General features: G+C 47.7%; 17 protein-coding genes across 17 annotated transcripts; 12 read left to right on the forward strand and 5 right to left on the reverse strand.

Annotated features, from left to right (window-relative positions):
- Positions 1 to 109: 109 nt before the first annotated feature.
- On the forward strand, positions 110 to 1,945 carry NEMAJ01_1028 (uncharacterized protein; the record flags this gene model as incomplete). Its single annotated transcript, XM_047914866.1, has 1 exon — positions 110 to 1,945. The coding sequence occupies one exon, from the start codon at positions 110 to 112 to the stop codon at positions 1,943 to 1,945; it is 1,836 nt and encodes a 611-aa protein (XP_047770823.1).
- A 336-nt stretch (positions 1,946 to 2,281) lies between these two features.
- On the forward strand, positions 2,282 to 4,489 carry NEMAJ01_1029 (uncharacterized protein; the record flags this gene model as incomplete). Its single annotated transcript, XM_047914867.1, has 1 exon — positions 2,282 to 4,489. One exon carries the CDS (start codon positions 2,282 to 2,284, stop codon positions 4,487 to 4,489), a length of 2,208 nt encoding a protein of 735 aa, XP_047770824.1.
- A 910-nt stretch (positions 4,490 to 5,399) lies between these two features.
- Positions 5,400 to 6,608, forward strand: NEMAJ01_1030 (uncharacterized protein; the record flags this gene model as incomplete). Its single annotated transcript, XM_047914868.1, has 1 exon — positions 5,400 to 6,608. One exon carries the CDS (start codon positions 5,400 to 5,402, stop codon positions 6,606 to 6,608), a length of 1,209 nt encoding a protein of 402 aa, XP_047770825.1.
- A 172-nt stretch (positions 6,609 to 6,780) lies between these two features.
- Positions 6,781 to 7,947, forward strand: NEMAJ01_1031 (uncharacterized protein; the record flags this gene model as incomplete). The annotated part of the gene is made up of 1 exon (XM_047914869.1): positions 6,781 to 7,947. One exon carries the CDS (start codon positions 6,781 to 6,783, stop codon positions 7,945 to 7,947), a length of 1,167 nt encoding a protein of 388 aa, XP_047770826.1.
- A 500-nt stretch (positions 7,948 to 8,447) lies between these two features.
- Positions 8,448 to 9,842, forward strand: NEMAJ01_1032 (uncharacterized protein; the record flags this gene model as incomplete). The annotated part of the gene is made up of 1 exon (XM_047914870.1): positions 8,448 to 9,842. The coding sequence occupies one exon, from the start codon at positions 8,448 to 8,450 to the stop codon at positions 9,840 to 9,842; it is 1,395 nt and encodes a 464-aa protein (XP_047770827.1).
- Positions 9,843 to 10,145: 303 nt separating this feature from the next.
- NEMAJ01_1033 (uncharacterized protein) lies at positions 10,146 to 13,193 on the reverse strand (the record flags this gene model as incomplete). The annotated part of the gene is made up of 1 exon (XM_047914871.1): positions 10,146 to 13,193. One exon carries the CDS (start codon positions 13,191 to 13,193, stop codon positions 10,146 to 10,148), a length of 3,048 nt encoding a protein of 1,015 aa, XP_047770828.1.
- Positions 13,194 to 13,695: 502 nt separating this feature from the next.
- Positions 13,696 to 14,616, reverse strand: NEMAJ01_1034 (3-dehydrosphinganine reductase; the record flags this gene model as incomplete). The annotated part of the gene is made up of 1 exon (XM_047914872.1): positions 13,696 to 14,616. One exon carries the CDS (start codon positions 14,614 to 14,616, stop codon positions 13,696 to 13,698), a length of 921 nt encoding a protein of 306 aa, XP_047770829.1.
- A 341-nt stretch (positions 14,617 to 14,957) lies between these two features.
- NEMAJ01_1035 (uncharacterized protein) lies at positions 14,958 to 16,415 on the forward strand (the record flags this gene model as incomplete). Its single annotated transcript, XM_047914873.1, has 1 exon — positions 14,958 to 16,415. The coding sequence occupies one exon, from the start codon at positions 14,958 to 14,960 to the stop codon at positions 16,413 to 16,415; it is 1,458 nt and encodes a 485-aa protein (XP_047770830.1).
- An 878-nt stretch (positions 16,416 to 17,293) lies between these two features.
- On the forward strand, positions 17,294 to 17,758 carry NEMAJ01_1036 (small subunit ribosomal protein S18e; the record flags this gene model as incomplete). The annotated part of the gene is made up of 1 exon (XM_047914874.1): positions 17,294 to 17,758. One exon carries the CDS (start codon positions 17,294 to 17,296, stop codon positions 17,756 to 17,758), a length of 465 nt encoding a protein of 154 aa, XP_047770831.1.
- A 633-nt stretch (positions 17,759 to 18,391) lies between these two features.
- Positions 18,392 to 19,318, reverse strand: NEMAJ01_1037 (transcription initiation factor TFIIB; the record flags this gene model as incomplete). The annotated part of the gene is made up of 1 exon (XM_047914875.1): positions 18,392 to 19,318. One exon carries the CDS (start codon positions 19,316 to 19,318, stop codon positions 18,392 to 18,394), a length of 927 nt encoding a protein of 308 aa, XP_047770832.1.
- Positions 19,319 to 20,404: 1,086 nt separating this feature from the next.
- On the forward strand, positions 20,405 to 21,241 carry NEMAJ01_1038 (uncharacterized protein; the record flags this gene model as incomplete). The annotated part of the gene is made up of 1 exon (XM_047914876.1): positions 20,405 to 21,241. The coding sequence occupies one exon, from the start codon at positions 20,405 to 20,407 to the stop codon at positions 21,239 to 21,241; it is 837 nt and encodes a 278-aa protein (XP_047770833.1).
- Positions 21,242 to 21,251: 10 nt separating this feature from the next.
- On the forward strand, positions 21,252 to 21,713 carry NEMAJ01_1039 (mitochondrial FAD-linked sulfhydryl oxidase; the record flags this gene model as incomplete). Its single annotated transcript, XM_047914877.1, has 1 exon — positions 21,252 to 21,713. The coding sequence occupies one exon, from the start codon at positions 21,252 to 21,254 to the stop codon at positions 21,711 to 21,713; it is 462 nt and encodes a 153-aa protein (XP_047770834.1).
- Positions 21,714 to 22,196: 483 nt separating this feature from the next.
- Positions 22,197 to 22,712, forward strand: NEMAJ01_1040 (large subunit ribosomal protein L19e; the record flags this gene model as incomplete). The annotated part of the gene is made up of 1 exon (XM_047914878.1): positions 22,197 to 22,712. The coding sequence occupies one exon, from the start codon at positions 22,197 to 22,199 to the stop codon at positions 22,710 to 22,712; it is 516 nt and encodes a 171-aa protein (XP_047770835.1).
- A 38-nt stretch (positions 22,713 to 22,750) lies between these two features.
- NEMAJ01_1041 (uncharacterized protein) lies at positions 22,751 to 23,584 on the forward strand (the record flags this gene model as incomplete). The annotated part of the gene is made up of 1 exon (XM_047914879.1): positions 22,751 to 23,584. One exon carries the CDS (start codon positions 22,751 to 22,753, stop codon positions 23,582 to 23,584), a length of 834 nt encoding a protein of 277 aa, XP_047770836.1.
- Positions 23,585 to 23,613: 29 nt separating this feature from the next.
- NEMAJ01_1042 (ribulose-phosphate 3-epimerase) lies at positions 23,614 to 24,279 on the forward strand (the record flags this gene model as incomplete). Its single annotated transcript, XM_047914880.1, has 1 exon — positions 23,614 to 24,279. One exon carries the CDS (start codon positions 23,614 to 23,616, stop codon positions 24,277 to 24,279), a length of 666 nt encoding a protein of 221 aa, XP_047770837.1.
- A 423-nt stretch (positions 24,280 to 24,702) lies between these two features.
- NEMAJ01_1043 (DNA excision repair protein ERCC-3) lies at positions 24,703 to 26,670 on the reverse strand (the record flags this gene model as incomplete). The annotated part of the gene is made up of 1 exon (XM_047914881.1): positions 24,703 to 26,670. The coding sequence occupies one exon, from the start codon at positions 26,668 to 26,670 to the stop codon at positions 24,703 to 24,705; it is 1,968 nt and encodes a 655-aa protein (XP_047770838.1).
- Positions 26,671 to 26,690: 20 nt separating this feature from the next.
- NEMAJ01_1004 (uncharacterized protein) lies at positions 26,691 to 26,921 on the reverse strand (the record flags this gene model as incomplete). The annotated part of the gene is made up of 1 exon (XM_047914842.1): positions 26,691 to 26,921. The coding sequence occupies one exon, from the start codon at positions 26,919 to 26,921 to the stop codon at positions 26,691 to 26,693; it is 231 nt and encodes a 76-aa protein (XP_047770799.1).
- Positions 26,922 to 26,930: the final 9 nt, after the last annotated feature.

Here is a 26,930-nt window from a genome sequence, read left to right on the forward strand (position 1 = left end):
CTTAGTGTGCACTGTGCAATAAATAGCAGAAAATATTTGATCATTCTTTCTGCACCATGTGGAATAAATGATATTTTCAAAATACAAATAAAATCCAAAATTAAAAAGCATGGAAAAAAGCCTGCATGCCAGCTTATATAATAACTTACCAGGCCCAGAAGTGTCACCAGAGTGCAAAAGAGTGCCGGAAACAAAGAACCCGACAAGCATGGTCTTAAAGGTGCTTTCCTCCTGCATAAAAGAGACCCTCAGAGATATCCCAGAGGAAAAGCGTGCAGAGATCGAAGTGTTGGTCGACACTTTCCTGCCGGAAGCCCTAGAAAACACATTCAGAACGATAGTTAAAAAACACTGTGTAATAAGCCCTGAAGCAGTTGAATTCCTCGCGAAAGAAGCCAGCAAAGACGCAGTTATTCGCAGAGTGTCACAAGAACTCTCCAGCTTAGCCCGAAAAATAGACGCTTTTATTCTCAACCAGAAAATTGCATACGAGAAATACATCGACCAAGCCATCGCAGAAAACGTGCAAATACTGCAGAGTGTGCAGAGCATGTGCAATAAAGCCGGCTTTATCGTTCCAGAGCTGCTCTATTTTGAAGCTGCGAAGAAGTTCAACACACAGCCACTGAAAGAAGCAGCGGAAGTGCAGAAGAAGTTCTTCCGCGAGACCACAGCCCGAATAACCCAGCTGCTCGAGGAAAAAAAGATAGCAGAAAAAGCTCTGAGGAGCTACAGGAAAGCCCTAGAGGAAAATGAAGAAGAAGAAAGAAGGCTTTCCCAGGACTATGCCGGCTCAGACGTGGAGAAGTACGCGCTAGAAAAAGCCTTCGACAAATTCCGGGCGTATTGCTCGCACGGGGACAATACCCCGAATAACCCGGCCTTAAAAAGTGGAGGCACAGATAGCGAGTGCGTGCGCTCTATTCAGGAAGTAGCCGGGAAACTGTCGGAGAAAAAGCAGGAGGAGTTCCTGGGCGATGCAAGAGCGTACGCGGAAAAGTGCGAGAGAGTGAAGAAAGGCGCTCAGGATGCGCTAGACGAGGCCATTTCCTACTTCCACGATGGAGTAGACTCTGGTATTTTTAAATGCCTTGAGATTCTGATAGATAACATCGATGACGCGATAAAAAATTTGCAAGAGCCTGAAACAATGGGAATGAGAGAGCTTCAGTATGAGTTGATAGACGTCCTGTTCATGCTCCAAAGACAGATGCTTACTCGCTTCCATGCTTTACAGGGAAAGCTCATGGATTCTTATTTGAGCATGCCTTTCGGCTCTGCAGCAGGCAAGTCTGCAAGGAGCAAGTTCGCGTATTTCACCTGTTTATTTGATAAAATACTGGAAATATTTCCAAATGAAGAAATAAAACCAGGCACGGATAATAACCCGAATAGCCTGAGCCCAGTTTTTAAAAAAATCGTATCGGAAAGTAAGGAAAGGATGCAGGCTCTTGAACGAGAGTTGGCGTCATTTGACGAAAACACAAGCGAAAAGAGCCTCGAAGAAAAGGCGCGTTTTTACTATGCCTGCCTGATGGAGTTTAGAAAGGAAAATTCAAGGCTCTTGGGCCTGATTAAGGAGAAAATTGAGGCTTCGATGGCCCCGGGCCCCTTAAAAGTTACGAAGAATTTTGAAGAAATCCCGAATAACCCAGAGATCATCGAAAAAGCGAAAAAAATGCTTGAAGAGACACTTCAGAAGGACCCGCAGGGTCTGCTAAGTTCTAAGTTTATCGTCCAAAACAAACACTTTTTGGCGGAGCTGCCAAAAGTGGCAAAACAGCTTGACAAAAGAGTAGCCGAAGCTTTAGGAGAGCGTCTATATAATGGGGCGAGGAGAGGACGCCAGACTACACTCCGACACTCACTTTTCGGGGCTTTCTCCATCTTTATAATTCTGTCGTGGGGGCTTATGTATAGTTTTAGAACTGCATTAAAAAAATAAGACCATTTATTGTGCACTGCGCAGAAAGTGCTGCACTGGTGTTGCCTGCTGTTTATTGTGCACTGCGCAGAAAAATGTGGTGTTTGTTGCACACCGTGTAGTAAACAGCATTTAGCGACTATCTGCCACTTACTTTGCCAGGCGTAGTAAGTGCTGCGCAGATGCCATCTGCTATTTACTGCACAGCGCGCATTAAGTGCTAATTGCTGTGCTTGTGTGTTGATTATTTCTATTTAATATGGATGGCGCAATAAATAGCAGAAATCATTAATTGTTTTTGCATAGTGCATATCAATTTCAGCTTAAAGTATAAATACCGCTCAAAATTTTTCTCCCATGGAAAACAACCGGCATATCAACATAGACGAAGACGCACTGAAAAACTGCCTTCTAATAGCCCACCAAGAGCAGATGGAATCGCCAGGCCCAGGAGACCCGCGAGAGCACCTCCTGGCAGTGCTTTCCCCCTGCATAAAAAGCTCTCTCGAAGACATTTCAGAGGAAAGCCGTGCTAGAGTCGAGGAATTGGTGGACGCTTCCCTGCAGGCAGATATAAAAGACACAGTCCACAAAATAGTCAATACATACTGCGTGATAGGCCCAGAAGAGCTGGAAGTTCTTACGAAAGAAGCCAGCGCAGAAGCAACTCTGCACATGCTTTCCCACGAGCTCTCCCTCTTAAACACCAAGATAGACATTTTCACTCTCGAGCAGCCGGTCCTATGCCAGTATTTTTTCAGCCAAATTTCCATTAAACAGCTAGAAATGCTGGATAAAATCCTCCCCGTATGCAACAAAGCCATTGCTGACATCACAGAAATGCTTCAGTTTAAGTTGCCGAGGGATTTCGATGCAGAACCATTGAAGTCCTCCCTTCTGCTGCATTGCACGTTTGCCCAGAGCGTGTTAACGCAGATAGAAAAGACAACGCAGGACTGCAACAAGTACATGGACTCTTTGGAGGACTGCCAAAGCATGAGAGAGGAGAAAAGGCAGAAAGAAGCAAGGCTTATCCTAGAAGCCAGGAGTCAAACTGTTGAGAAGGCCTTCACTGAAAGAGTACTCGATAAAATCATGGCGCACTACACAGGGAACATCTACAGCCCCAACACGTACTTCTATCTGAAGGGTCTAGTAGAGGAAAACACGGATCTTTTATACAGGAAAAGAATAGATTTTCTGTACGTGCATGGAGCAATCAGCGAGCACAGCCAGGGCATTTTGGAAGCAGCCAGGAAATTGTCGGAGGAGAATCAGAATGACTTCTTGAGGGAAGCCAATCTGTTTAAGGACATCGATGTATACACAAAAGAAATGGCCGATGCGATGATAGAGGGAATGTCCTCGTACATAAAGAACATTTTGGGCATAGATGCCGTGAGCCAGGTCAAGCGCCTGCTGGAGGCCGTTAAAAAGCAGAGTGCAGAGTCTGAGCGTGCGGAAACTGCGGAGTTTCGGAGGCTTTTGGAGAGTTTCATTGCGAATGCGCACGAACTCCAAAGAACTTTTCCGTACTTTTTGAAGAGATCTGGGCAGAGCATGTGCGATTTTAGCGCGCTGGAGCTTATACTCAACAATACATTCACGAAGATAGAGTTTGCCAAATACACAAAGGCTCTTGAGAGGATAAAAAAAGAAGTTTCAAGAGTGAGCGGATATGCTGGCTTGGAAGAAAAAATCAAAAAGCTGCTGGAGTACCCAAAGGAAGACGAAAAAGAAATAGAGAAGATATACGATAACTCCCTCGAAGCAGCAAGATATCTTACGAGGCTGCTGCGCCTCAGGAAGGGAGAAAGCATCGAGGAACAGACTCTCAGAATTTCTAAGTATACGGACTTTGCAAAGGAGCACACGATGTGCGACTCTTCATGCCCGATCGAAACTGCAACCCTTGAAGTAATTGAGGACGGAGCCACTCCCCAAGAAATTCAGTCTATGATTTCGTCGATACAAAGAACCCGGGGGATGAACGCCAAACACTTAAATTTCCTAAGGGCGCATAAACTCGACTCGTCCGATTTGGAGCGGTATATGTCGGAGCTTGACAAAAAGATACTGAATTTCCAGCAGCTGCTGGCTCCCTTTGAGGGGCTCAGCAAGGCAGAGATCCTAAAATTCGAGTGTTCTCGCTACGCCCATCTGAATATGTACAAGAACGAGTGCGAGAAGTGCATACACGCGATCAAGCAGAAGACCGAGCATAAAATCCCCCGAAAGATCTTGGATGTTCTGGAGGAGCTTGAGCAAGCTCCAAGCAACCCAAACCTGCACAGGAAAATGGAAGAAGTGCTCGAGGAAACGCTTCGGGAGGCGCCACAGCGCCTGCTCAGCCTGGAGTTTGCAGCAGAAAACGAACACGCTCTGGAGGAGTTCCAGCACATGATCATACAGCTTGACAAAAGAATAGCCCAAAGCTTGGAAGACAGCCCGCAGAAAGAGCCCTCTCTAAAAAGAATGGCTGCCTTCCAAGCATCTTTTTTCGGGATTTTAGCTGCTCTTGTGCTTTTTTCGATGTGCTTGATCCGAATGAATGTTCTGCACTAGAAAATAGAAACAGCTCGGCTTTGCTCGGAGAAAAGCGAGTAATCCTCCCTGCAGATGCCAGGAAAATGTGGCACTGCAGGAGGCTGCCTGTGCATAGGCCATGCCGAGCTGGAAAACTCGGGTTATTAGGACTTGGCGAACTCTCTCCATAGAGTGCACACATTTGGACTCCTTTCTGCGAATACTCCGAGCTCTGCTTTGAAAATCGTGCTAAACAGGCACTTTAATATCCCATTAGATCGAATTTCTCGACTGTCTGCGCACAAATGTCTGCTTTGCCCTAGCGTGCGTGCTCTCTCTTTTCCGTGCGAAAGCGCAAAGACATTCCGGATTGCGCAGGCTGTGCGCACTTTGGAGCTGCTCACGCCTCAATATACATACGCTGCAACGCATTTACTTAGAAAATATACATGTTGAGGCGCGACGAATAAAAATAAATTCATTCTACTAAAAACAGCTGCAGACAAAAAGAGGCAGGACTTTGCGCAGGAGAAATTGAGTTTTACTAGAGCAGAATATTCACTGTGCAAATTTATTCCAAAGAATGAAAAGACGACTTTAGCATCTGCCCAAATGCAGTGCATAGGCAATGCGAGAAATACCAAGCCCCACTCCGCATCTTTCGCAATTGCAAATGATCTTTTTGTTCTTGCGTGCTTTTTGATGCCCAAGTTCTGTGATGTAATGGCCATCACCCGAGCCCCCGCTTCCAGAAAGCCCGGAAAGGAGCCCACAGCGTCGCCAGGGCTTGCCATTTGCGTACTCCATCGATTTCCATATTCCACAGACTCCCTTCTCCGCGCCGCCCTGCAATTTCCACACTTTGGCTGCGCTTATGCCTTTACATTCCACTTATTGATCATATTTTGGGTTTTTGTATTTATATTTTCGCGCATTCCCATAAAAGTAAATGCTTGGCCATTCTCTCTCCATGAAGAAAGTGAGCGATAGCCTGTCGAATTTAGAAAGTTCAGAGAATACCATTGTAAAGCTGTCGCTAGATTTCAAAAACATGGTTCACTCTATAAATACCTTGCAGAGCGCCCGGGCGAAGTTTTCGTCCAAGCCCTGCAGCAATCATGCCCGCCTTCTGAATAGCCTTCCATACGACGTCTCCAAAAACACGGCTATAGAAATCTCCAGCAGCATCGCCCCGGAGGAGGCCCTTCTTCTTCAAAGTATCTCAAAAACCGTGCTTGAGGAGATTATCCGGGTGAACACCGTGACTTCAAACGTCCTCCTGATTGGCGAGGGCATGGAAGACCTCGACCCGAGCTCGCTTTTGTACGAACACGACATCCCCAGGGCAGTTTACTCCGTCATCACCGCAGGCTTCGTGCAAATCGCAAGCAAGCGGATGAATCGGTGGTACAAGGAACTCTCCAAAATCCCAGATGCGTGCCGGATCGAGTATTTAAAGCATGCGCACAAAGTGCTCTATGAGAACCAGGCCGCGGCCATGTACACCAAAAACACGCTTCTTTTCCCGCTGCAGGCTTTTTCCGCGCACTTCAAAAACGGCTGCTCGGCGCTTAAGTACAGCCCCAGCCGAATTCCCGTTCTAAACGAAATTTCTCCCGGAGTTTACGCGCTCGACTGCGCCCTCGAGCTCTTCATAAAAAACAAGGAGAGAATAGGGAGCTACTACAGCACAGAGCCAAGAGAAGACTTCAAGCTGAGCAGCCAGGAAATGGAGCTGCTTGCAAGCCTGTGCGATTCCTGGGAGATCGTTAGAAAAGTCCTGGAGGCCATCCACAAGGTGGTAGACCCGCAGAAGGAGTACGTTGACATAAAATACCTGATCGGAGAACGCGGGGAGTTTACGCTGGGAAGTCCTTCTTCCGTGAAAAATCCGCTGCAAGTCAGTGCAGTCCACTCTGTAGACGCCTTGGCTTTGGGGGAGACAGAAAGAAGCCTGCCCGTGTGCGCCCGGAAGTATCTGCAAATGCGAGTGGAAGCCCACAATAAAATGGTCAGAGCAATGAGCCAAAAGAGAAACGCAGGAGCAATAAAAAGGGCAATAAAAGTGGCAGGCGCCGGTGTAGTGCTTTTTGGGTCGTTCAGAGTCCGGAGAAGCGCCCGGTGGAGACCCCCAGCAGAAAGCACGAAAAAACAATAAAAAGCGTTCGTGCTTCCCACCCAAAGACTTTCTGTCCGCTGAAAAGGCAAATAAGCAGCGGCTGAAAAGCCCGAAAAAGTTCAAACGAGGGGCTGAGTTTCGTATGAAGGCAGGCCTGGGAGGAAAAAGGCTGGCTGGATTTCCGGTAAAATTTAATTTTTCATTCTAGGGCATGCCGATGGAAAGTTCATTGCCTCTAATGCCAGCGAGCGCTTCAGAAATGGGAGAAAATATCCCGGAGAGTTGCCCTTCCTGCATGTTTCTATGCCTGAATTCAGACGCCCTGGATACTAGCATCGCTTTAGAAGCTGCCTGCATAAAGTACAACAGCAGAAATTTCACGGAATTATACAGATTGTGCAGGATTCTTCTGAAAAGTGTCACTTTTCGGGTTATTCCTGGAAGGGTTTCTGCAGAAATTTCAAACTCTGTCGAGATAATAATGAAGGCCCTTCTTCTGCTCGACCTGATGGAAAGGTACCGCAAAAGGCCAGAAGTCACAGCAGGATTCACCAGGGTCATGCAGGCAGAGGCCTTCATTCAGCTGTGCACGGACACTTACATCAAAACTCTGGCAGAGTCCGTGCAAAGCAAAGTCACAGCGTGGCTCTCTAATTTGGGCCGAATAGAAGCTGCAAACTTGCAGGCGTGCCTGGACTTTGAAAAGAGGAAGCTCTCCTATCGGGTTTTGTGCGACCCTCTCACAGGACCTGTCATAAAAAATCACCTGGACCTTTTCCAGAAGAGACTCAGCATTTTCAAGCGCGGGTGGTTTAGGCGTGCTTTTTTCCCCCCGTACGAGAAAGACTTTCTTTTCCAGAAGCACAAAGGCGTTTACAACATAGACTGCGCTATTGAAAAAATACTTGTGAAATTGCACAACATCGACAGAATTGCAACAGGAAAGTCTTCACTCAAAGAAATTTCAGAACACTTTTCTTCGATGGAGGTCCGTCTTATTTTGACGGTGCAGAGAGACTGGGACTTTTTGATGCATCTGTTCACGGCGTACGAAAGCACCATCCAGGAGGCAAGCGAAGAGAAGAACAAGTTTCTGGCAAATTGTGGGCTTTCAGAGGGGGAGAGCGATTCAAGCGCCTATTTTAAGCGTATTGATGAAATATGTGCTTCAAACAAGGAGAACTACAGTGCTGTCTCTAAGCCTGTTTTTAAGTACGTATGCAATACAACGGAAGGGTTTAAGACGATTGCTCGGGCTGAGAGGTCTACTCCAGACTCAAAACCCGCCAAGATTCCGGGGAAAAGGCTGTCCCGCCTGCTTGGGACAGCAGCCACTGTTTTTACTGCTTCCTCCGTCTATATGCTGAACACCTCCTAGGGGAATTTATGAAGCTCCGGGTACTCCAGAAAATCTGCATAAATAAAGCCTCTATAAGTTTGTTTTCCAGGGGAAGCATTTTTCTTTTTGTTAGTTGTAATGCGGGAAGTGCTAGTGAAATTCACGGGTTTTATTGTTTTTCGGCCTGCTTAGATAGACTAAAATCTAATCTACTCCTCTGGGTAAGCTAGAAAGATTTGTTCCTTATTTGAATTAAGCAACAACCAATTACGAGCAAGTATGCTTTCAGCATACAACATTGTTTACTGCATAGTGCGCAGTAAGTACCCGAATACTCTGCCACTTTTTACACGCCGCGCAGTAAATTGCAGAGCTTAATATACACGGAGTAGCAAATGCCTCCGTGAAAAACTCTGCCAATTTTTACACACATCATCATAAATGATGTTTATGTGACACCGCGCAAAAACAAAAACATAATATACACTTCATAGTATAAATTACTAGTATACATACACTTTTTTTGCAATTTTTTTCATATGACAGTTTCAAAGACTCTAAGTGCACCAGAAGAACAACATTTATCCGCGCTAGAAGACACTTTCTTAACAATCCCCGAGACATGCGATAATGCTCCCGAGGAAAGCGGGCAACCCATCGAGGAGGGCTTTATTTGCATCAACCACCCAGAAGAGACCTCCTTCGTTTTTCCGCTAAGAGACGAACTGCTTTTAGCAAAAAAAGAAAATCTCAAAGAAATCAGGGCTGCTGTTAGAAAGCAGAAATCCAACAGCTTTTTTGCACAAGTCGGTTTAGAAGCCTTCGCAGGAGAGGGCGCATTGCAAGTGCTGAAGAAAAAAACAGAAAAGATCGGCGTCGATCTAATAGAACCAACTGCCCTTTTTATTACGACAAGCATGTACATTTCCTCGCTTCTCTACGTTGACATGGAAAATCCCGAACTCACTGAGGAAAACAGAGTCTTCATCGAGAGAATTGCCCGGTGTTTGGTCGACTGCAAACTTTTAAAGGACTCTGAGGTCTTGAGCCCGATATATTCCAGCGTAACGGAAACTCCTGTAAAAATGAGTGAAATTTTTCAGATCCTGATAAAATCAGGTACTCTTGTGCGAAGAAGCGGGCTTTTGGAAAACATCAGCGGAATCATGCAGGATTTCCTCGGTGACGCCAAAAAGAGTGCTTCCTTGGACTTCTCTGTCGTTCTCCAGAACTACTACAGGCGGGTTCTGGCTCAGAAAATGTCTCGCGGAGTTCTGAACAAAAAAACGCGCCAAGACTTGAGGACCCTGATTTTAGCCCAGGAAAAAAAAACTTTGGACTCTGCAAAAAATCTTTCCAGGAAGGTAGATGTTTTCCAGGTATTTGGCAGAGAAAGTCTCCTGGAAAAAGTCCTTTCCCACCTTGTAGACCAGCAGAGGGGCACATTCTGGCTGGAATTTCAGAAGAACCCTCCCATTTTGGGAAAAACTCCAAAAACCAGCGCGGATTGTCTAGCTATTCTTTTGGCAGTTGATAGACAGTGGGTGGAAATATCAAAATTTTATTCTGTTTTTGGCCGGGAGATGGAAAAGGCAGAGTCCTTCATAAAAGGCAAATACGCATCCGAAAGACCAGAGAACATTTCGCAGGAGGAGTACCTGAAAGACCTCAAAGACATAACAGGGAATGCCGTAAAAGAGGGCGAAAACTGCGGGCTCTCCGAGAAAAACGCCATTCACTTGGGAGAGCTTATGTACCTCTCCCTGCGCAAACTTGTAGTTGCAAAAAAAGAAAATTCAGAAAACAACAATACACAGGCCCAAATTCCAAGCCAGACAAGCATAGCAGCTAAGTGTAGAAATGCCATGCTTGGCATTGCCTCTTTAGTAGCTGTAAGCTTGCTCTACGTCACAGACAAAAGAGCCCAGCTATAGACCCATTTGCTACATTGTGTGCAATAAATTCTGCTTCTTTATACCCACGTGTTTTTATGCAGTGCGCCATGAGTGTTATAAAATGCACTCTGCTCAACAAGTCCTTCTGTTTTTACAGAGTGCACAATAAATCCTGCTGCCTCCCAACCCTTTATTTTTGCGCCCTCTCCAATAAGTCCTGTGATTCTTTTTATTCGGTTTTTTTCGGCGCTCCCGTAGCTCAGTGGTAGAGCACGGCACTTATGGGTGCGAGCCTCCTATGTTGAAGGCTGTAACAAGCTGAGTCATGCCGGGGTCGTGGGTTCAATCCCCATCGGGAGCATTTTTTTCTTTTTCCAAAACCCCCACGCCCCGGAAGCTGTCCCGCGAGAGGTGCAGGCGAGCCCGTTCGAGAACAGCCCCGGACACGTGCCGGGAGAAGAGAGAAACAACCCCAAGTTCTAGGACACTGCTCCCCGGAAGATACGCATCAACAGCGCGATCAAGGCCTTCCCCGCTTAAAAACGCGATAAGAGCCCGGGCAAAAGGACTCGCTTCCGCCTGCCGGTCTCCCGCATAGAAGTCGCAAACTGCCTCCCCCCGAGCAACTGCAAGAAGAAGCGCCGTCTCCAAAGAGGCAGGACTTTCCCCCGTTACGTGCACCTTCTTCAGCGCCTGCGAAATGGTCCCGTGCACGTTTGGGTCGCTCTCCCGCTGGAAGGCGCTGCTCTCAAACAGAAGAAGCTGCGAGGCCGTTAGAAGAAGCCCTGGATCTTCGCTGGAAAAACACTCAAGAACTCGCGTGTGTGCTGCTTTGCCTGTGAGGAGGCCGTGGACACTTCGCACGTACGCATCGCACAGAATGTACGGATCTCCGCCTCCTTCAAACCTGATTTCCGCGTGCGGAGAAGTCATCCGCAAAATGTCGGGAGTTTCCTCCGTGTGCGAGGCCGTGCTCACGGAGTGTGCTCGCAGGAAGACTTCGTACTTCAGGAGCTGATCGCACTCGTGCGGGGAGAGAGCGCTTTCTCGGAGCTGCCCTGCAACGGAAGAAGCACGCGCGAAGTCCCCGGAGGAGGCGAGCAGATAGACTAAATAGAGCCGCACCGTATTCAGGCACGCAAGGTCGTATCCCGCAGAGTCTCCTGCAGACTCAGAATTCTCGCGAGATTCTTCTGCTTCCACTCCACGGAGTTCTGGATTTTCGGACGGGTTTTTTCTGCTGCCAGATCCGAAGATGCCCCGGTGCAGGAGGCCGTCCGACCGGATTCTTTCTTCCCCGCCTGCCCGGGAAGTGCTTTTTCCGAGCGCAAGAATCGCATTTTCAGCCTCGGAAGCCACTTTCACCGCGTACTTGAACTTCTTCTGCTGGGAAAGGGCCTCAGCCAGCGCCATTTTCACAGCGTACGAGTCCTTCACAAGGAGGATTTCCTGGCACCGCCTCTCAGCTACGCCCCAGTTCCCGCTTCTCTGATGGTACCGCAGGCTTGCCCGCAGAAGGCCCGTGTCCTGCAGGTTTTCAGCAACTCGCAGGTACTCGTCCAGGAGGGAGAGGCTTCCCCCAACTTCGTGCAAAATCGCCCCCAAGTCGCAAGCCACGTAGTAATCGTACGGCCTTTCCCGGTGCAGGCGCGTGAGCATCTCCACAGCAGCTTCTGCATACCCTGCAGTGTACGCTGAAAGGGCAGCCTTGTGCCGAGAAAAAGCACTCTCCGGGCAGGCATTTGCAAAGAGCGACTCGCGGGAGCACTCCCACAGAAACCCATAGTACGCGCACAGCTCGGAAAAAGTCGCAGAATCTTCCCCTGTCCTGCGAACATACTCTGCAAACGCGTCAAACTCCGGGGAAATTACGGATAAATACGCGCGTACAGTCTCTGGTTGCTTCTGCAGAATGCACATGTGCATTTCCACTGCGCGCACGAAGTATACGGTGCTTACGCTGTCCACGGCGTATTTTTGGAAATACTCTTTATACGGAGGCGCATCGCACAGACGGGAGAGCAGCTGCAAAATCGGCACTTTTTCATTTTTCATTCTGCTCACGCCTATACTTTGTATATTCCCGTGGGAACTGCTATCTGAAAAATGTATATTGAGGCTGTGCACATTTTTGTTTTTTTCTGTCTTCTCAGAGACGGGCGTGCGCCTGGCAGACTCTGCAGCAAGAATTTTTGCGACATTTTCCGGGGCATTTTCCGTGCAAATTCGCTCGAGCTCGCACGCGGGGATAAAACAGGGCGTGCCTTGCAGGACACTTTCCAGGCCCTGCACGTTCATGCAGGAAAGTCCGGCCTCCAAAAGCATTTTTGCAGCTCGCACGCCAAGCACGCGCTCTGAGGCCTCGGAGTACCCGGGAAACTTTCTGTCCGTGTAAATGCTTTCGTTCAGAAGGTGCACGCGCGCTCTCAGGACGTCTTTTTTCGCGGAAAGCATCAGTCCTGTTTCTTCCTCCGCGACAGAACAGGCTGAAAGTGCCTCCTCAAGAAGGGCTGGCCTCTCCGGGCCGCGCAGGAGCATTACCGTTGGCGAGAGCGTGTTGTACATAACGGATTTCAGCGCGTCTTTCAGGGATTCCTCCACGGGGAAGTCCAGGAAGTCAGAAACCACGGAAAAGACCAGGGCGTGCTCTGAGACGTTGACCTCTGCCTTCAGCATCGCGAGTAGCAGGTGGGAGAAGTCGCTGAGCTTTCTCCCGTCGCAGTATACGGCGATGTACAGGAAAAAGAGAAACTCGTTTGCTGCGTGCCTGAAAAATCCAGGGTCTGCCTCCACGGTGCTCCAGAGAGTTTCCACGTCCGCGAATTCTGCAACAATTTTCCGGAGAGCGGACCTGACTGCGCCCCTCTCCCTGAAAAAGTTCCCTGCGTCTGCAAAGACTTTTACCTGCCGGTGGAAAGCCTGCAGCTTTTTCAGGGCGCATTTCCTGGTCCAGGAGTCAGAATCTGCGGGCTGATACAATTCCAGGGCAGGCAGAAACTTCTGCAAATCGTTGTTCAGGTGCAGCTCCAAGAGAAAGCTGACCATTTCCCAGTCGAAGGGCGAGGCTGGGCCCGCGGAGAGGGCTATTTCCATGGTGTTTTCCGCCTCCCGGGCTGTTTTTTCGTCTATGAATGCGGGGTTGTAGGCCAAAAATATTTTTGCAATTCCGCGGTGGGTCTCGACCAAGGCCTCGGGTGTTTCCGCAAGGGAAAGGGCCTCTCTATATGCGGTCAGTGCAAGTTCGCTGTTTCCCATTTTAAAGTGGCAGAATCCGATAAGAACGTGTATTTTATAGTGTTTAACGGTCTTTGCAAGGTCTCCCGCCAAAACCAAAGCCTCCGAGAACGCGTCCTTCTTCAGAAGCGCCAGCACGGGTTTAAACAACTTCATGGAAGCAAAAAAATAAAAAAATAAAAGAAAAGAAAAAAACGTCCTGACAGGGACTCGAACCCAGAACCTCCTGATTAGAAGTCAGATGCGCTGCCAATTGCGCCACCAGGACCCACAAACATCAAAAAACGAAAGCACACGTCATACGGTAATATAACCGGAAAGAGGCATAGATGCTGCAGTGCGCGGGCAATAGAAATTTTATAGACTGAATAACATAATAGAAGCAATAGAAGTTATAAACTGAATAACATAATAGAAGCAATATACTGAATAACACAATAGAAGTAGTAGACTGAATAACACAATAGAAGTGGTAGAGTAAATAACGTAATAGAGTGAATAAAATAATAGAGTGAATAATGTAATAGAAGTAGTAGACTGAATAACATAATAGAAGTAATAGAGCAGAAATAAGAGTGGCAGAACAGTGGCTTCTGAATGGCCAGCCCAGTGCAATTTTTATTGTTTTCCGGTGCAGAAATTAATCAGTGCCTGATCCTTATACGTTTTTCCTGCACTCTCTCCTGATTATGTACGTGCAGTACAGCTTAAACGCGCACCAAAACAGAGGTGCCGCAATCCAGGCAAGCACGTCGGACACAGACCGAATATCCGAGGCCTTGCTGAACATGCGGGTGACGAAGTCCGAGTAAATGACCCTGTTGCAGCGCATTTCATCGAGCAGAGTCCGGGCCCTATTCTCCGGGCGCGCAGAAAGCGTTCGGGAGGCTCCCTCGATTTTCTTTGTGGCTACGGGTTTTATTTTTTCCTCCTCCTCGAATCCTGGGCTTAGAATTGTCGATACGTAGTAGATATATGTGTCCAGGCCCAAAATCGCGCTCTCTTCGTGCACGGCCTCGTAAAACGACGAGAGTGCAGCCTTGCTGGGGGCATACATTCCGTACCCGCTGAATGCATGCAAGGCCAGCGTTGACGCGACAAAGACCAGGCTCTTCCGGTTCGTCTCGGAAACAGCCTTTAAAAAGTGAGAATAAACCCGTACTGCCCCGAAAAAGTTACACTTCATGATTTTTTCTGTTACTTCCGCGGATATGTCCTGGGCCGACGAAGGGACTGCAAATCCTGGGCAGCAAAAGACCATGTCAAACTCCGTTGAGATCTTCCGGACAGACTTTTCTTCTGTGATGTCGATTGCTGTGACTTTGTATTCGGGCTTGTACTGCTCGAGCTTGGAAATGCTCCGGGAGGAGATTGTCACGATTCCGCCCCGCCGCTTTATCTCTTTTGCAAGTGCCAGGCCCAGCCCGCTGCTTCCGCCTATTACAAGAACGGCCTTTCCTGCGTACATCTTTGTTGTTTTTAGCGGGAGCCATATATGGACAGTTTCAGGCGTTTCCAGGGAGATATTTTGGCGGGAAGTCAGGGTTGAAAAACTTCCCGATTTGGAAGGGCCTACCATATGCGGCGCACCCAAAAACTATAAAAGGCGCCATGCAAAAATCTTTTTGCAAATTTTTATCTCTTCCCGGGAACAGCCGAAATCAAATCTGAAAATGTTTGAGCCAGAAATAACCCGAAACCTGAAAAAACAAACCCATGGCCCTCCCCAGCCCCGCACACGCATACACCATCGCACGCCACCATCTTTATACGGTGCTTCTCCTGGCATTCTACCTTCTCCTGCACATACCCATCCCAAGCACGGCCTATTACACCTTCCTGTGCCTTTCAGTGTTTGCTGTTCCTACACTGTGAAATAAAATAGAAAAAATAAAAATAAAAAGCCTTTGTTTACTGCAGATGCAAAGCGTACTTGCATTCGTGCTTTTAGAGAGACTTTGTTTCTACACAATTAAAAGCAACATGTTTTTGTACAGCAGTAGCTATCTGAAGTACACCAGCACAGACAGCACCATATGCATGCACGTCTTTATGTTTCTATCGTATTTCTGCTGTGTATTCAGTGGGCACATTTCTGTATATGCGGGGGAGTGTGCAAGCATATTTTTGTCCCTGGTTTTGTACGTTATGGGCGTGCTGTGCATGTGCGCTTCTGCTCTCATTGGGAAGAGTGCGTTTTTCCTGGGGGGAGTCCTTATGGTCTCGCTCGGGGCAGGCGGGATCAAGCCAAATGTTTCCTCGTTTGGAGCAAGGGTGTCAGAACCTGAAAATGCACCTAAAATGTCCATATCGGGCAATGATGCAAAGAACGAAAAAAACATTTCTCAACGCGGAAAGCCCACAGAACCCGACAAAAACGGGCACTCCCCCGAGAACATCCCCTTTTTCTCGTGGTACTGCCTCACCGTAAATGCAGGGAGCTTTCTTGCGATGTTTATAACCCCGGGCTCTGCGTGGTCTTTGCTTGCGTCAGGCACCGGCATAGACAGGCACGTTTTGCGCGCAGAAAACATTTCCGAGCACTTTTTCGTGTTTACGCTCGCCCTTTTCCTTGTGTGCATGTCCGCAGTTGTTTTTTTGCTTGTCTCTCTGCAGTACGCCCTGCGGAGGCTCTGGAACGCCCATCTGAAAAGGAAAAAAACACCAACTATTTCCATATCGGGCAATGATTTTATTCCAGAAAACCCTGAAAATTCCTCTGGCCTCCCCACATCCGAAAACAAGCCTGAATCCCCCACAGCGTTTTCGCTTTCCCCAAACATCCCCATGGTCGTGGCATGGTCCGTGTACGACCAAATGAGCTCCACCTGGACAGAGCAGGGAAAAAGAATGAACTGCACGATCCAAATGTGCGGGATTTCCGCCCAAATTGTCCCCTCGCAAATGCCCATATTCAACGCAATAGTCCTAATTCTTGCAATTCCAGGGCACAATTCGCGCATCAACCGAATAACCCGAGCCCTAAAGATCCCGAACACGCACAAGCATAGAGTCGCATACGGGATTGCATGCATAGCCGTATCCCACACCATCTTCTGTGCCCTTAACGAACTCGTAAAAAAACAGAAAGTCTCGATTCTTTTTCAGGTGCCGCAAATTCTCGTTTTAACTGCCGGGGAGCTTCTCGTGAGTGTTTCCGGAATGAGTCTTTCCTACAGAAGCACTCCCAGGAAAAGCGTTGCAATGGGAAATTGGTTCCTAAACGTGGCCTCTGGGAATCTTCTCGTTGTTCTTGTTTCTGCTCTGTGCAGGCACTTCCGTCTCCCTGAGTCCGTCCGCTCCATCACGTACTTAGTGCTTATATACGGAGTGCTTATATACTCGCTGCGGCATAAAGCACTGAGCAGTTCTAAATAAAGCAGACAGTCACTCCCAGAATTCGGGCTATTGTGCATACTGCTGCTCTATTTGGATGCTCTAGTTAGATAGATAGCATTCCAGCTAGATAGTTAAGTAGACTTTATATGTTAGCTATTAGATATGATTAGCAGTGACTATTTAGCATCCTTGCCAGTTATATATCAATTGGATGGATGCTATTGTCGTGCGATGTATTTGCTAGATCTTGGCCTTTATTTGTGTGATTTTTAATTAGCACGCTCTCACAGTGCTGGGGGGGTACCCAGGAGAGGCTTTTTTACTTAGCAAAATCCCACGGGAAAAAGGAAAATTGCAGAAAAAAGCACGGGCATAAAATACTCCGCAGAGAAAAGGGCGTATTTGCAAAATAAAACAGAAACACGCTATCCAGCCATAATATACCAACTGCCCACTATCTTACTACTACCATACTACTACTAATAACAGCATCTTACTACCATCTTATTATTACTATAGCATCTTATTATTATACTATTCTGCCATCTTAATACTATACTACTATACTATTATACCATCTTATTACTATACTATACTACTATAGCATCTTAATACTATAGCATCTTAATACTATACTATACTATTCTACCGTCTTAATACTACCATACTATTATACCATCTTAATACTATACCATACTATTATAACATCTTATTACTATACCATACTGTTCTACCATCTTATTACTATACCATACTATTCTACAACCACACCAACTGTTATACTAACTGGTATTATACCACCATTGCAATATCCTGCTATTCTATCCTCCTTTTACTTCTATCCTCCATGCATCTGTTCGTGTGGGGCTAGTGACTTCTTTCTTTTTTTATTTTTGTTTTTTTCTTTTTTTATCCCCATGACTTTACGATTCACTGAGAGTGCGCAGATGCAGGACATAATTCGTATGTACAACACAAACATAAACGGAAGATCTACGATAGTTAGGTCTCTAACAGGAATCCGTGGAATAGGCCTAAGAATATCTAATTTAATCTGTAAAAAGGCAGAAATAGACACATCCCTTCGGGCAGGACAAGTAGAGCAGGAGAAGCTTTCTCTCATCTCGAAGATTCTGGAGGCTCCGCAGGAGTTTGGGATTCCCGTGTGGATGCTGAACCGGCAGAGAGACCCCCAGACGGGAGAGAACAAGCAGCTGATTGCAAACCAGGTTGAGGCCGACTACAGGCTGTACCTGGAGAGGGCAAAGAGGCTGAAGCACATCCGAGGCCTGCGTCTTCTGAAGGGCCTGAAGGTGAACGGGCAAAGGACGAAGTCAAACGGCCGACGTGGGAAAACAGTTGGAGTTTCCAAGAAGAAATAAAGTGAAAGTTACCTGAAAATAACGGTATTGCCACATTAGGAAATTTTCTACATAAAAATGCAAATATATTTTCTGGAATCTGGCAGTGCAGGTCTATGTGCATTCTGGCGCAGGCAAGCACTGCCGACTGTCTAGATTGCACTACTGTGCCATCCTAAACTGGGCAACTGTCCTCTGAGTGTATATCATCACTAAGGCATGCGCATATCTGTCCTATGGCAGTATTCTGCTACTATATCTCCTATTATTCCACGTGAAAGCACAGCTCCTAAATGGCTATTGCATAGACGGGCATAATTAACCGCTGCACAACTTAAGCGCTAGGGAATAGACTAAACACCGGATATCCAAGCAGGCCAAGCCTAACTAATAAAGGCTGCAGTTTCACCGTTACAACTTATCTGGCACTATACCTGTCCTGATTACACCTTCATATGGCAATAGATACCCGAGCATATCGCATGATCGGCTCAGAGCGTGTCTATAACTGTGCACTATCCCATAGACTGCACATACTATCACTATATCAGATACTGTGTCTATGTGTATCCGGAGAAGATCTCGCATACGGTCACCCGAAGCTATCTGTGGGAATATCTCTCTTACCACTTCGTGCATCTGGGCTTTATACGCCTATGAGTTCGGGAGGGAGTCGATGACTGCCTTTGAGAAGACGCCCTCGGGGATGATTTCGTGCTTGTACGGGAGGAGTTCTTTGTACGTGTTTTTTATCGTTACATCCGTTACGTTTGTTACGATCTGAATGTCCTTCTGGATGCTGCGCTGATTCGGGAACAAGTACGTGAGCAAGTAGATGATTGCAGCTGCGATGGAGTCTGGGGACTTCCCTGCAATGCACCCAATAGAAGACGCCTTCCTGCTGATGACGACTGCGACTTTCTGGACGTCTATTCCCAGCGTCAGGTCGGAGCAGAATCTAGCGACGATATCCTCGGTGGAGACAACTCCCAGCTTCTCGATATACGGGAAAATGGCCTTATAGCACCGGCCTATTTCCTTCTTTGGGACTGCTGTGAGGATGCTCACTTCCTTGAAAGTTCGGACAAATCCTGCCTTTCTGCAGGCTATGTATATACAGGCTGCAGAAACTCCCTCCAAATTTTTTCCCTTCAAAACCTTTTTCTCCTCTACGGTTTTAAACACGTACTTTGCAGCATCCGAAATTGTTTTTGAAAGGTTTTTTCTCTCGCAGAAAGCAGAGATTAGGTTCAGGCCGTTAATAAGGGCTCTTTCTGGGCCTCTCAGGCTGGATTTCATCTGGGTTTTAGCGAGATTGTACGAGGAAAGGCCGACTCCCGGGGAAATGAGGGTGTCCAGCTGCTCAGAGTCCAGGAATGGGTTATTCGGGCCGCCAACTCGGCTGGGATTGTCGCCTGAGTCTGTGAACGTGCGCCATTCGCTTCTCTCGTCGATAATCCGTGGACCTACGATGCAACCGCAGGCTCTGCATACGTTATAGCCATTTTTATAGTCTTCTATGATATTTTCTTCCTCCTTGCAGTCTGGGCATTTGTCTCGCTGTGTCTTCTTCGGGTGCATGCAAATAAAAAAAAAGCAGTAATTATGCGGAAGAAACAGAAAGAATACGCTAAGTAGCATATAGTTGGTATAGTGTTATTATAGTTAGTTGTATATAGTTAGTACAGTTTAATGGTATAGTATTATAGTGTTATTAATAGTTAATATAGTATTATAGTTAGTATGGTATAATGATATAGTTAGTTGTATATTTGGTATAATGATATAGTATTATCGTTGGTATAGTTAGTTGTATATAGATAGTATGGTATAATGATATAGTATAGTATAATGGTATGGTATAGTGTTATTATAGTTAGTTGTATAGTATTATAGTTGGTATATATATAGTAGTATAGTTAGCTGTATAGTATAGTATAATGGTATAGTTAGTTGTATATTATAGTTGGTATAGTTGGTTATTTAGCACTAACTAGCTGTAATGGGATATTCTGGTGTTTCTGGTTATAATTAGTTGGTGTAGTATAGTAGTGCTGCAGCAATATATTCAGTATAGGGAATATTAGTATAGTAATGTAGTTCTGCGCAGATGCACTGCTTGCTCGCGTGGGGTTAGATGCTGTGCTGTGATATTGCAGTAGACCATTATGCTTGCTTGGGCCATTGCCCTCTTATTTCGCGAGGGTGTTCTGCCATTTATTGCACAGTGTAGGACAAGTGCGCTACTTGCTGCACAGTGCCGCATAAACACCGGATTTCTCTGACAGCTAATACACACCACGTAATAAGTGCTGTATCAATGCAACAAATACCATGCATAATACAAATGGCACAATAAATAACAGAAAATAGTGCACACTGTGCAACAATTAGTGCAACAAACACCAGCACTTAACACAGACCGCACAATAAATAACAGAAAACGGTGCACACTGTGCAACAAGTAGTGCAACAAACACCAGCACTTAACACAGACCGCACAATAAATAACAGAAAATAGTGCACAGAGGGCGGAATGTTTTAGGGTGTATCCAAATTGAAACAGATCATTCCCCGGGAGTATGTGACTTGTACTTTGCGTGGCCTTTTTGATGCGTGTGAAACTGGTTTTATTCTGTATATATATGCCCCCCTGAATATCCCCGCATGAACTTCCTACTTATTATTCTGCTGGTAGAGTCAGTGCGTGCCCTGCACGATATAAAAGACACAGACGCTGGATTCTACATAATACCAAGAAACAACAATGTGGAAGGATCTCCCCACGTGATGACGCTGGCCAGTAACGGAGACTGGTACTTTTCTCCTCCGGATTCTCCGAACACGCAGATTTTCATTTTCAGGTCACGATACGGGAGAAGGCTGTGCCTGAAAAGCAACCGAAAAGAGTGCATTCACTTAGACGACGTCGAGAAGGAAGACCTCAGCTTCTTCAAAAACAGGCGCTGCTCTAGGGCCGCAGAGAAGAACCGCATACAAGTTGTGCCAACTGTCTACAAGAACTTCTTCATGATAAAGCTCTTTGACTGCCCGGAGCTGTGCCTTTACAGCCACCAAAGCCACAGCCTCCGCGGAGAAGACACTGACCCGAAAATCTCCAAGTGCAGGCACTCGAACATAAACAACCACTTCTACATCATCAGCGAGTTCGACATGCAGTACTACTTCAAGACAGGCCACAGAAGTTTTACAGAAGTTGCTGAAGACGTTGACGAAACACTTTCCCCAATAAAGACGCAGTACATTACCAAGCCAGGAGCTGTCTTCCTGAAGAACGAGATGCACGGAAACCGCTACCAATTCACAGGGAAAATGGCAGACGCAGAAAAAAACGAGAGTCTTCAGGTTCTCCCCCAGGTCATGCCTGCCCTCTGCAGCTCCCACGCGGATACCTTCCTAAAGAATTCAGCAGGACAGCCCATGATTTTCAGAAGCCCCCAGTCTTTTGTTATGGACTCTTCAGGACATATGTACAGGATGTAAACAAATAAACATGAGAAAACAAGCAATCGTAGTAAGAGTATTTATAGGAATAGTTGCTGTCTGGGTGGTTCTTACGGGGTATAAGATGCTTCGGCGATACAGAACCCCCAGAAAAGATGCAGGCCCTTTTTACGCGATGCCCGAGAGTGCTGCTGAGAGAAGGGGCGAGCTTGGCCGTGGGACGTGGACTCTTATCCACACAATAGCTGCAAAGTATCCGGCCGAGCCCACGCGCGAGTATAAAGGCGACGTTTTGAAGTTCGTAGAGCTGCTCACGAAGTTGTTCCCGTGCGAAGACTGCCGCGGGCACTTCAAGAAGCTGGTGGGAGGATTTCCCCCGAAAGTCTCCAGCCGAGAAGAGTTTTCCCTTTGGGCGTGCCAGGCGCATAACATTGTAAACCGGAGACTGGGGAAGACGGAGTTCGAATGCTCCCGCCTGGACGAGAGATGGGACTGCGGATGCAAAGCGTAGAAATGGCCTTCTCACGGAGGGCTTGGGCAAATAAAGTTTGTGTAAGATCCACTCGCATCAGTTCGGGTTATTCGAGTTTTATTTTGGAGAATTCGGGGTTCTGGAAGCCCAGGGCAGAATTAGGGGGTACTCATGTGCGAAAATTGACTTCTTCCGTTATTGCAATATTTGCCTCTATCCCCCATTTCCTCAGTGTAGCATAGATAGAGCCTGGACTTCGGGGGTTCAAAAGAGAGAAATGCAAATTCTTCTCTGGACGTCAGCGGAAAAGCAAAAATAATGCTTTTTCAGCGCTGCGCCGTTTGGAGGAAAAAAGCCTGGTTTTCACGGGAAAAACCACTTTGCGCCCTGGGGATTTCACCCACGATGCGCCCGCACTCTGCCGAACATCATGCTAAAATACTGCAGACACTTTCACTTTGCGACTTCCCAGGCCTTCCAAAATGTATTTTTATTTAAATTTTTATCCCCAGTTAAAATCGCATGGCAGAAAAGAAGGAGAAAGCAAAGAATCTAGGCCTCGTAAAAGTCAGAGCAATTGCTGCAAAAGTCATTGGATGCGGAAGAAACAAGGTGTGGATGGACCCCACAGAGTCTGTAAAACTCTCTGAGGGAAAGACCCCCGAGCAGGTCTCGCAGATGGTCCAGGACGGGCTCATCGTAAGAAGGCCAGACGTCGGGCAGTCCCGGGGAAGAGTCCGACAGTTCAGGCTGGAGAGGTCTCTGGGAAGACACAGAGGTCTCGGCCGAAGACGGGGAACGAAGAATGCAAGATTCCCGCAGAGAAAGATCTGGATGATGCGCATCCGTGCCGTTAGAAAGGACCTTAAGGAGCTTAGAGAGGAGGGAAGAATTGACAGGAAGATGTACAGAGCTATCTACTTAAAGGCAAAGGGAGGATACTTTAAGAACAGGAGGATGCTTAAGGAGTACGTCGTCAATGAAGAGCTTAGAAAGAAGAAGGAAGAGATGGTGTCAATGACGCAGGCTGGGCTTTAAAATAAATATTCGTCTTATTCTGGCAAAAATTTTACACGATGCGAGAGTGCAGGGGAAGCAGAAAGAGCGCCCGGGAGGAGGCAGGAAAATGTCCAGGCCAGGAAAAAGCGCAGGAGACTGCGGAGGGTGCGGGGAGTGCCCCTGGGAAAGATCACGGCGGGAGAGGGCCGCATCTGGGAGAAGCTGGGGCCGCTCTGGAAACGGCCGGAGACGCTGAGAGGGCGGAGTCTGAAGAGTTTGGCGACTTCAACGCTCTTGTAGAGAGAGAGGAGGGAAATGTGTCGGAGAGTGCCCCCGAGGATGCAGGGAGCGACTTGGAGTCGGGCGCAGACGAGCTTCTCCGGCTCGAGGACTTCAACAGAGCCCAGGCGGAGAAAGCCAAAAAATCAGTCGCTGCTGCAGACTTAACAAGCACGTACAGAGTCCTCACGGCGATGCACAAGGAGGGCCCAGAAGGCGCGATTTCCGCGGACGAGTTTGAGTTCCTGCAGGTTCTTGGGGAGGAGAATGCAGGGCGAATCTTGCAGGAGCAGGCGCAGAGCCTCGTCCGGGAGGTGGAGGGGCTGTTTAAGACTCCCGCGTACAAGAAGCTGAACAAGCAGAGGCTGATCCGGCAGCGGATAAACTACAGCCTCGCAGAGAAGGCGAAAACTCTCCCGGAGAGGTACGAAGACCTCCCGTTTGTCATCGCGATCACTAAGGACTTCTGCTACAAGACAGGAGCTAAGATATACAAGCGCACCACCGATAAAAAGATCCCGAAGATCAAGAGGCACACGTACCAGAAGATGGTGGGATTCTGCAGTGTGAAGGGCGAGTACGCATTTTCCCCTGAGAAGATCGAGGAGTTTATTAAGTCGATTCTGCAGTAGGGGAAAGCGAAAGTTTTCAAGGAGCAAAAATGAAAAGAAAAAAAATGAAAGTGTACGGAAGCATACTCTCGTGCGACACTCTTAGAATAAATGATGAAATAGAAAAAGTCAAGAAAATGGGCGTGCACGGCCTGCATTTGGATGTGATGGATGGGGTCTTTGTGGAGAAAATAGGGTTTAGCGAGGACACTGTGAATAGAATATCCCGAGAGCACCCGGATCTTCTGATAGAGTGCCATCTTATGGTGGAGGATCCTCTCAGAGTCCTCAGGAATATCGAGACGCAGAGGCTCCACAGAGTGATTATTCACCAGGCAGAGAGATTTCTGGAGGTGAGTGCGTACGTGCAGGAGCACGGGGAGTGCAGAGTTGGGGTGGCCGTGGAGAGCGGAGACGAGCTTTTGAAAGTCCCTGCAGGCGTGATCTCGCGCGTGGAGAAGGTCCTTGTAATGGGGGTCCGGCCTGGGAGAGGCGGGCAGAGGATGCGGGAAAGCCTCAGAAGGGACGTGGAAGTGGCCCTTAGAAGGTGCCCGCGTGCAGTTGTTGGAGTCGACGGGGGCGTGAACGAAAGCACGCTCGCACAGGTGGAGGGAGCGCATGAGGTCGTGATGGGGTCTTGCCTCTTCGAGCCGCACGGGGAGAGAAATGTCGTGGCAGCGCAGAAGAGGCACCCATCACGCGAGCAGAGAGAGTGAATAAATGAAATAAAAAGTGTATGCCAGATGTATGTATGTATGAATAGAGTGAAAGTATATTTGGATGGATGAAAGAATGAATAGAGTATAAGTATGGAAAAATAGCCCGAATGAATGAATTAGAGGATAGAATGAAATAAATAAAAGTATATTTGGATGAAAGAATGAACGAACGAAAAATATATTTGGATGGATGAATGAACGAAATAAAAGTATATTTGGATGAATGAATGAATGAACGAAATAAAAGTATAATCCGAAAGAATGAAAGAATGAACGAAATAAAAATATAATCCGAAAGAATGAATGAACAAAATAAAAGTATATTTGGATGTATGAACGGATAGGTGCAGTGCCTGCTGCAATCGGTGTATTAAGACGGCAGAAACTGTGTACTGTTCTTTATTCGCTTATGTGGAGATGCTACCTGGGGCTTTTCTTTTCCGTGTACGTTAAGTGGGCAGGCCCCGAGAGCTTCTTGCTGGAGACTTTTTTCTCGGCCCTCTCAATCTCCTCGTCGTCCTCCGACTCCGTCTGCATCTCCCTCTCGGACGCCATGAGGATCGACGCCAGGAGCTCATTCTGCTCGGTGCGCGTCTTGTACGCAGTGACTGCACTCTCGTCCATGAGCTCCGACTCCTCCGCAATCTTGAACGAGTATCCCTGATCGATCAGGAACTGCCGCCTCCTCGTGGAGTACGGGACTTCCTCCGTGTCCATGCTTACAAGGGTGTAGAAGTACGCGGTGAATCCTTCGTCCGTTCTTCTTTTCGCTCGCAGGATCCGGCCCAGCCTCTGCGTCTCCTGGCGCCTGCTCCCAAAGTGTCCGGAGATTTGTATGAGGCAGGTCGCCTCCGGGAGGTCGATCGACGTGTCTCCGACCTTAGAGAGGAAGATTGTGTTTATCTTCGGATTTGTCCGGAACTGGTTCAGAATGTGCATTCTCTCGGCCTGTCCTGTTGGGCCGTATATGAAAGGACGGCCAAACTTCAGGGCGTACGCCTTGAGGGTGTAGACGTTATCGGAAAAGACGATGATTTTATCCCCCAGTGCCTCGTGCTTGTTGATGATAAACTCGCACATCTGGATCTTCGTGGGGTTCATCGTTGCAAGAATCCTTTTTTTGCGGATGTCCGCTATCAGGTACTGCTTGTAGAAATCCCCCGTCATTTTGCACCATACCTCCGTGCAGCTGACTTTCGAAATGTGGCCCTGCGCGCTCAGGCTGAGCCAGTCTGCTTCGTACAGCTTCGGGCCTATCAGAAAGTTGAGGTCTTCTATTTTCTCGTCCTCCCTCACAAGAGTCGCTGTCAGGCCCAGCTTGCAGTGCGATATAATTGTCGAAACAACGCGCCTGAACATGTTCGCAGGCACGACATGGACCTCGTCAAAGATCACCAGGCCCCACTCCGTGCTTGTGAGAAAGTCCATGATTTTCTGCGTCTCGTACGACCGCTTCCCGCTGTAGGAAACCATCGTGTACGTGCTGACGACTATCCCTGCCTGCCCCGAGAACTTCTCCTTGGTCTCAGACGTGAGAATCGCAATTGCCTCGTCCTTTACGTTTGTGAAGTGCTTCACCTGCTGCCGCCACTGCTCGACGGAGACGGACGTCGTGCACAGAATCAGGCACGACCTCTTCATCGTGCAGAGTGCGACTATTCCCACAAGAGTCTTCCCAGCCCCGCACGGAAGCACAATTATCCCGGACCTTGCCCGGCCGTTTCCAAACATTTTGTTCAGGCTGAACTCCTGGTACGTCCGGATAGAGGTCGACGGCTTCAGGTCTATCTCCAGGAGAGGCAGCGTGTTTTCCGTCCGAAAGTCGTACTCCTCGATCAGGGGATAGTCCAACTCTATGCACCTTTTCTTTGCCAGCTCCACCTTCGCCCTCTCAATTTCGAAGGAGACAATTGCCTTCTTCTCCTCCTGCACGGGGATGGATATCGACTGAATCACAGAGTCTCGGTAGAGAAAGGATATATTCTGGTTGTCCTGCGACTCGATGAAGTATCTCCCCTGGCGAATCACCATTTTGATCTTCCCGTAGCTCGTCGTGCACGAGCGTATGAAGTTCAGTATGCTCAGCGGGACTTTGTTCTTGCTGAACCGGTCCATCGTGTCGATGATGTCCTCTGTTTTCAGCCCCACACTCGCTGCAGCGTACAGAGAGTACGCAGTCATCCGGTACTCGTGCATGTTCGCAGGGCGCGTCACAGGCTCTGCTATGGCTATTAGAAAGTCCTGCGCCTGCTGGCTCAAAAGAGAGTGCATCTCGAGAATGATCACCCCGTCAGGAGAAACCCACATGGGGCGAGTCTCGTGCGAGTCTTTAAGAAGAATCGGCTCGTGGACGCCCTCAAGCGTGCTCGTGGCTTGTTTTGGGAGCATTGCGTTTTTCTGTTTTTTTTCTATTCTGCATTTTTATGGATAATTCCCTCGATTAGCTCTGCGTCTTCCTCCGTGAGGAGAGACTGGATAATCTCGCACGCTTTTGCGAACTTTTCTGTAAGAGTTGCAGAGGACGTTGCATTTTCAATTTCCTTCTTCACGCCAGAAACAATCTTCTCGTACCGCCCGGACTCCTTCAAGGCCTCTACGACCTCTCGCACGGACTTTTCTCTTTTTGTGTCTCTGTACATTTTATTTTC

This window comes from Nematocida major (genome assembly GCF_021653875.1).
Source record: "Nematocida major strain JUm2507 chromosome Unknown 2360, whole genome shotgun sequence".
Classification (NCBI taxonomy): domain Eukaryota; kingdom Fungi; phylum Microsporidia; genus Nematocida; species Nematocida major.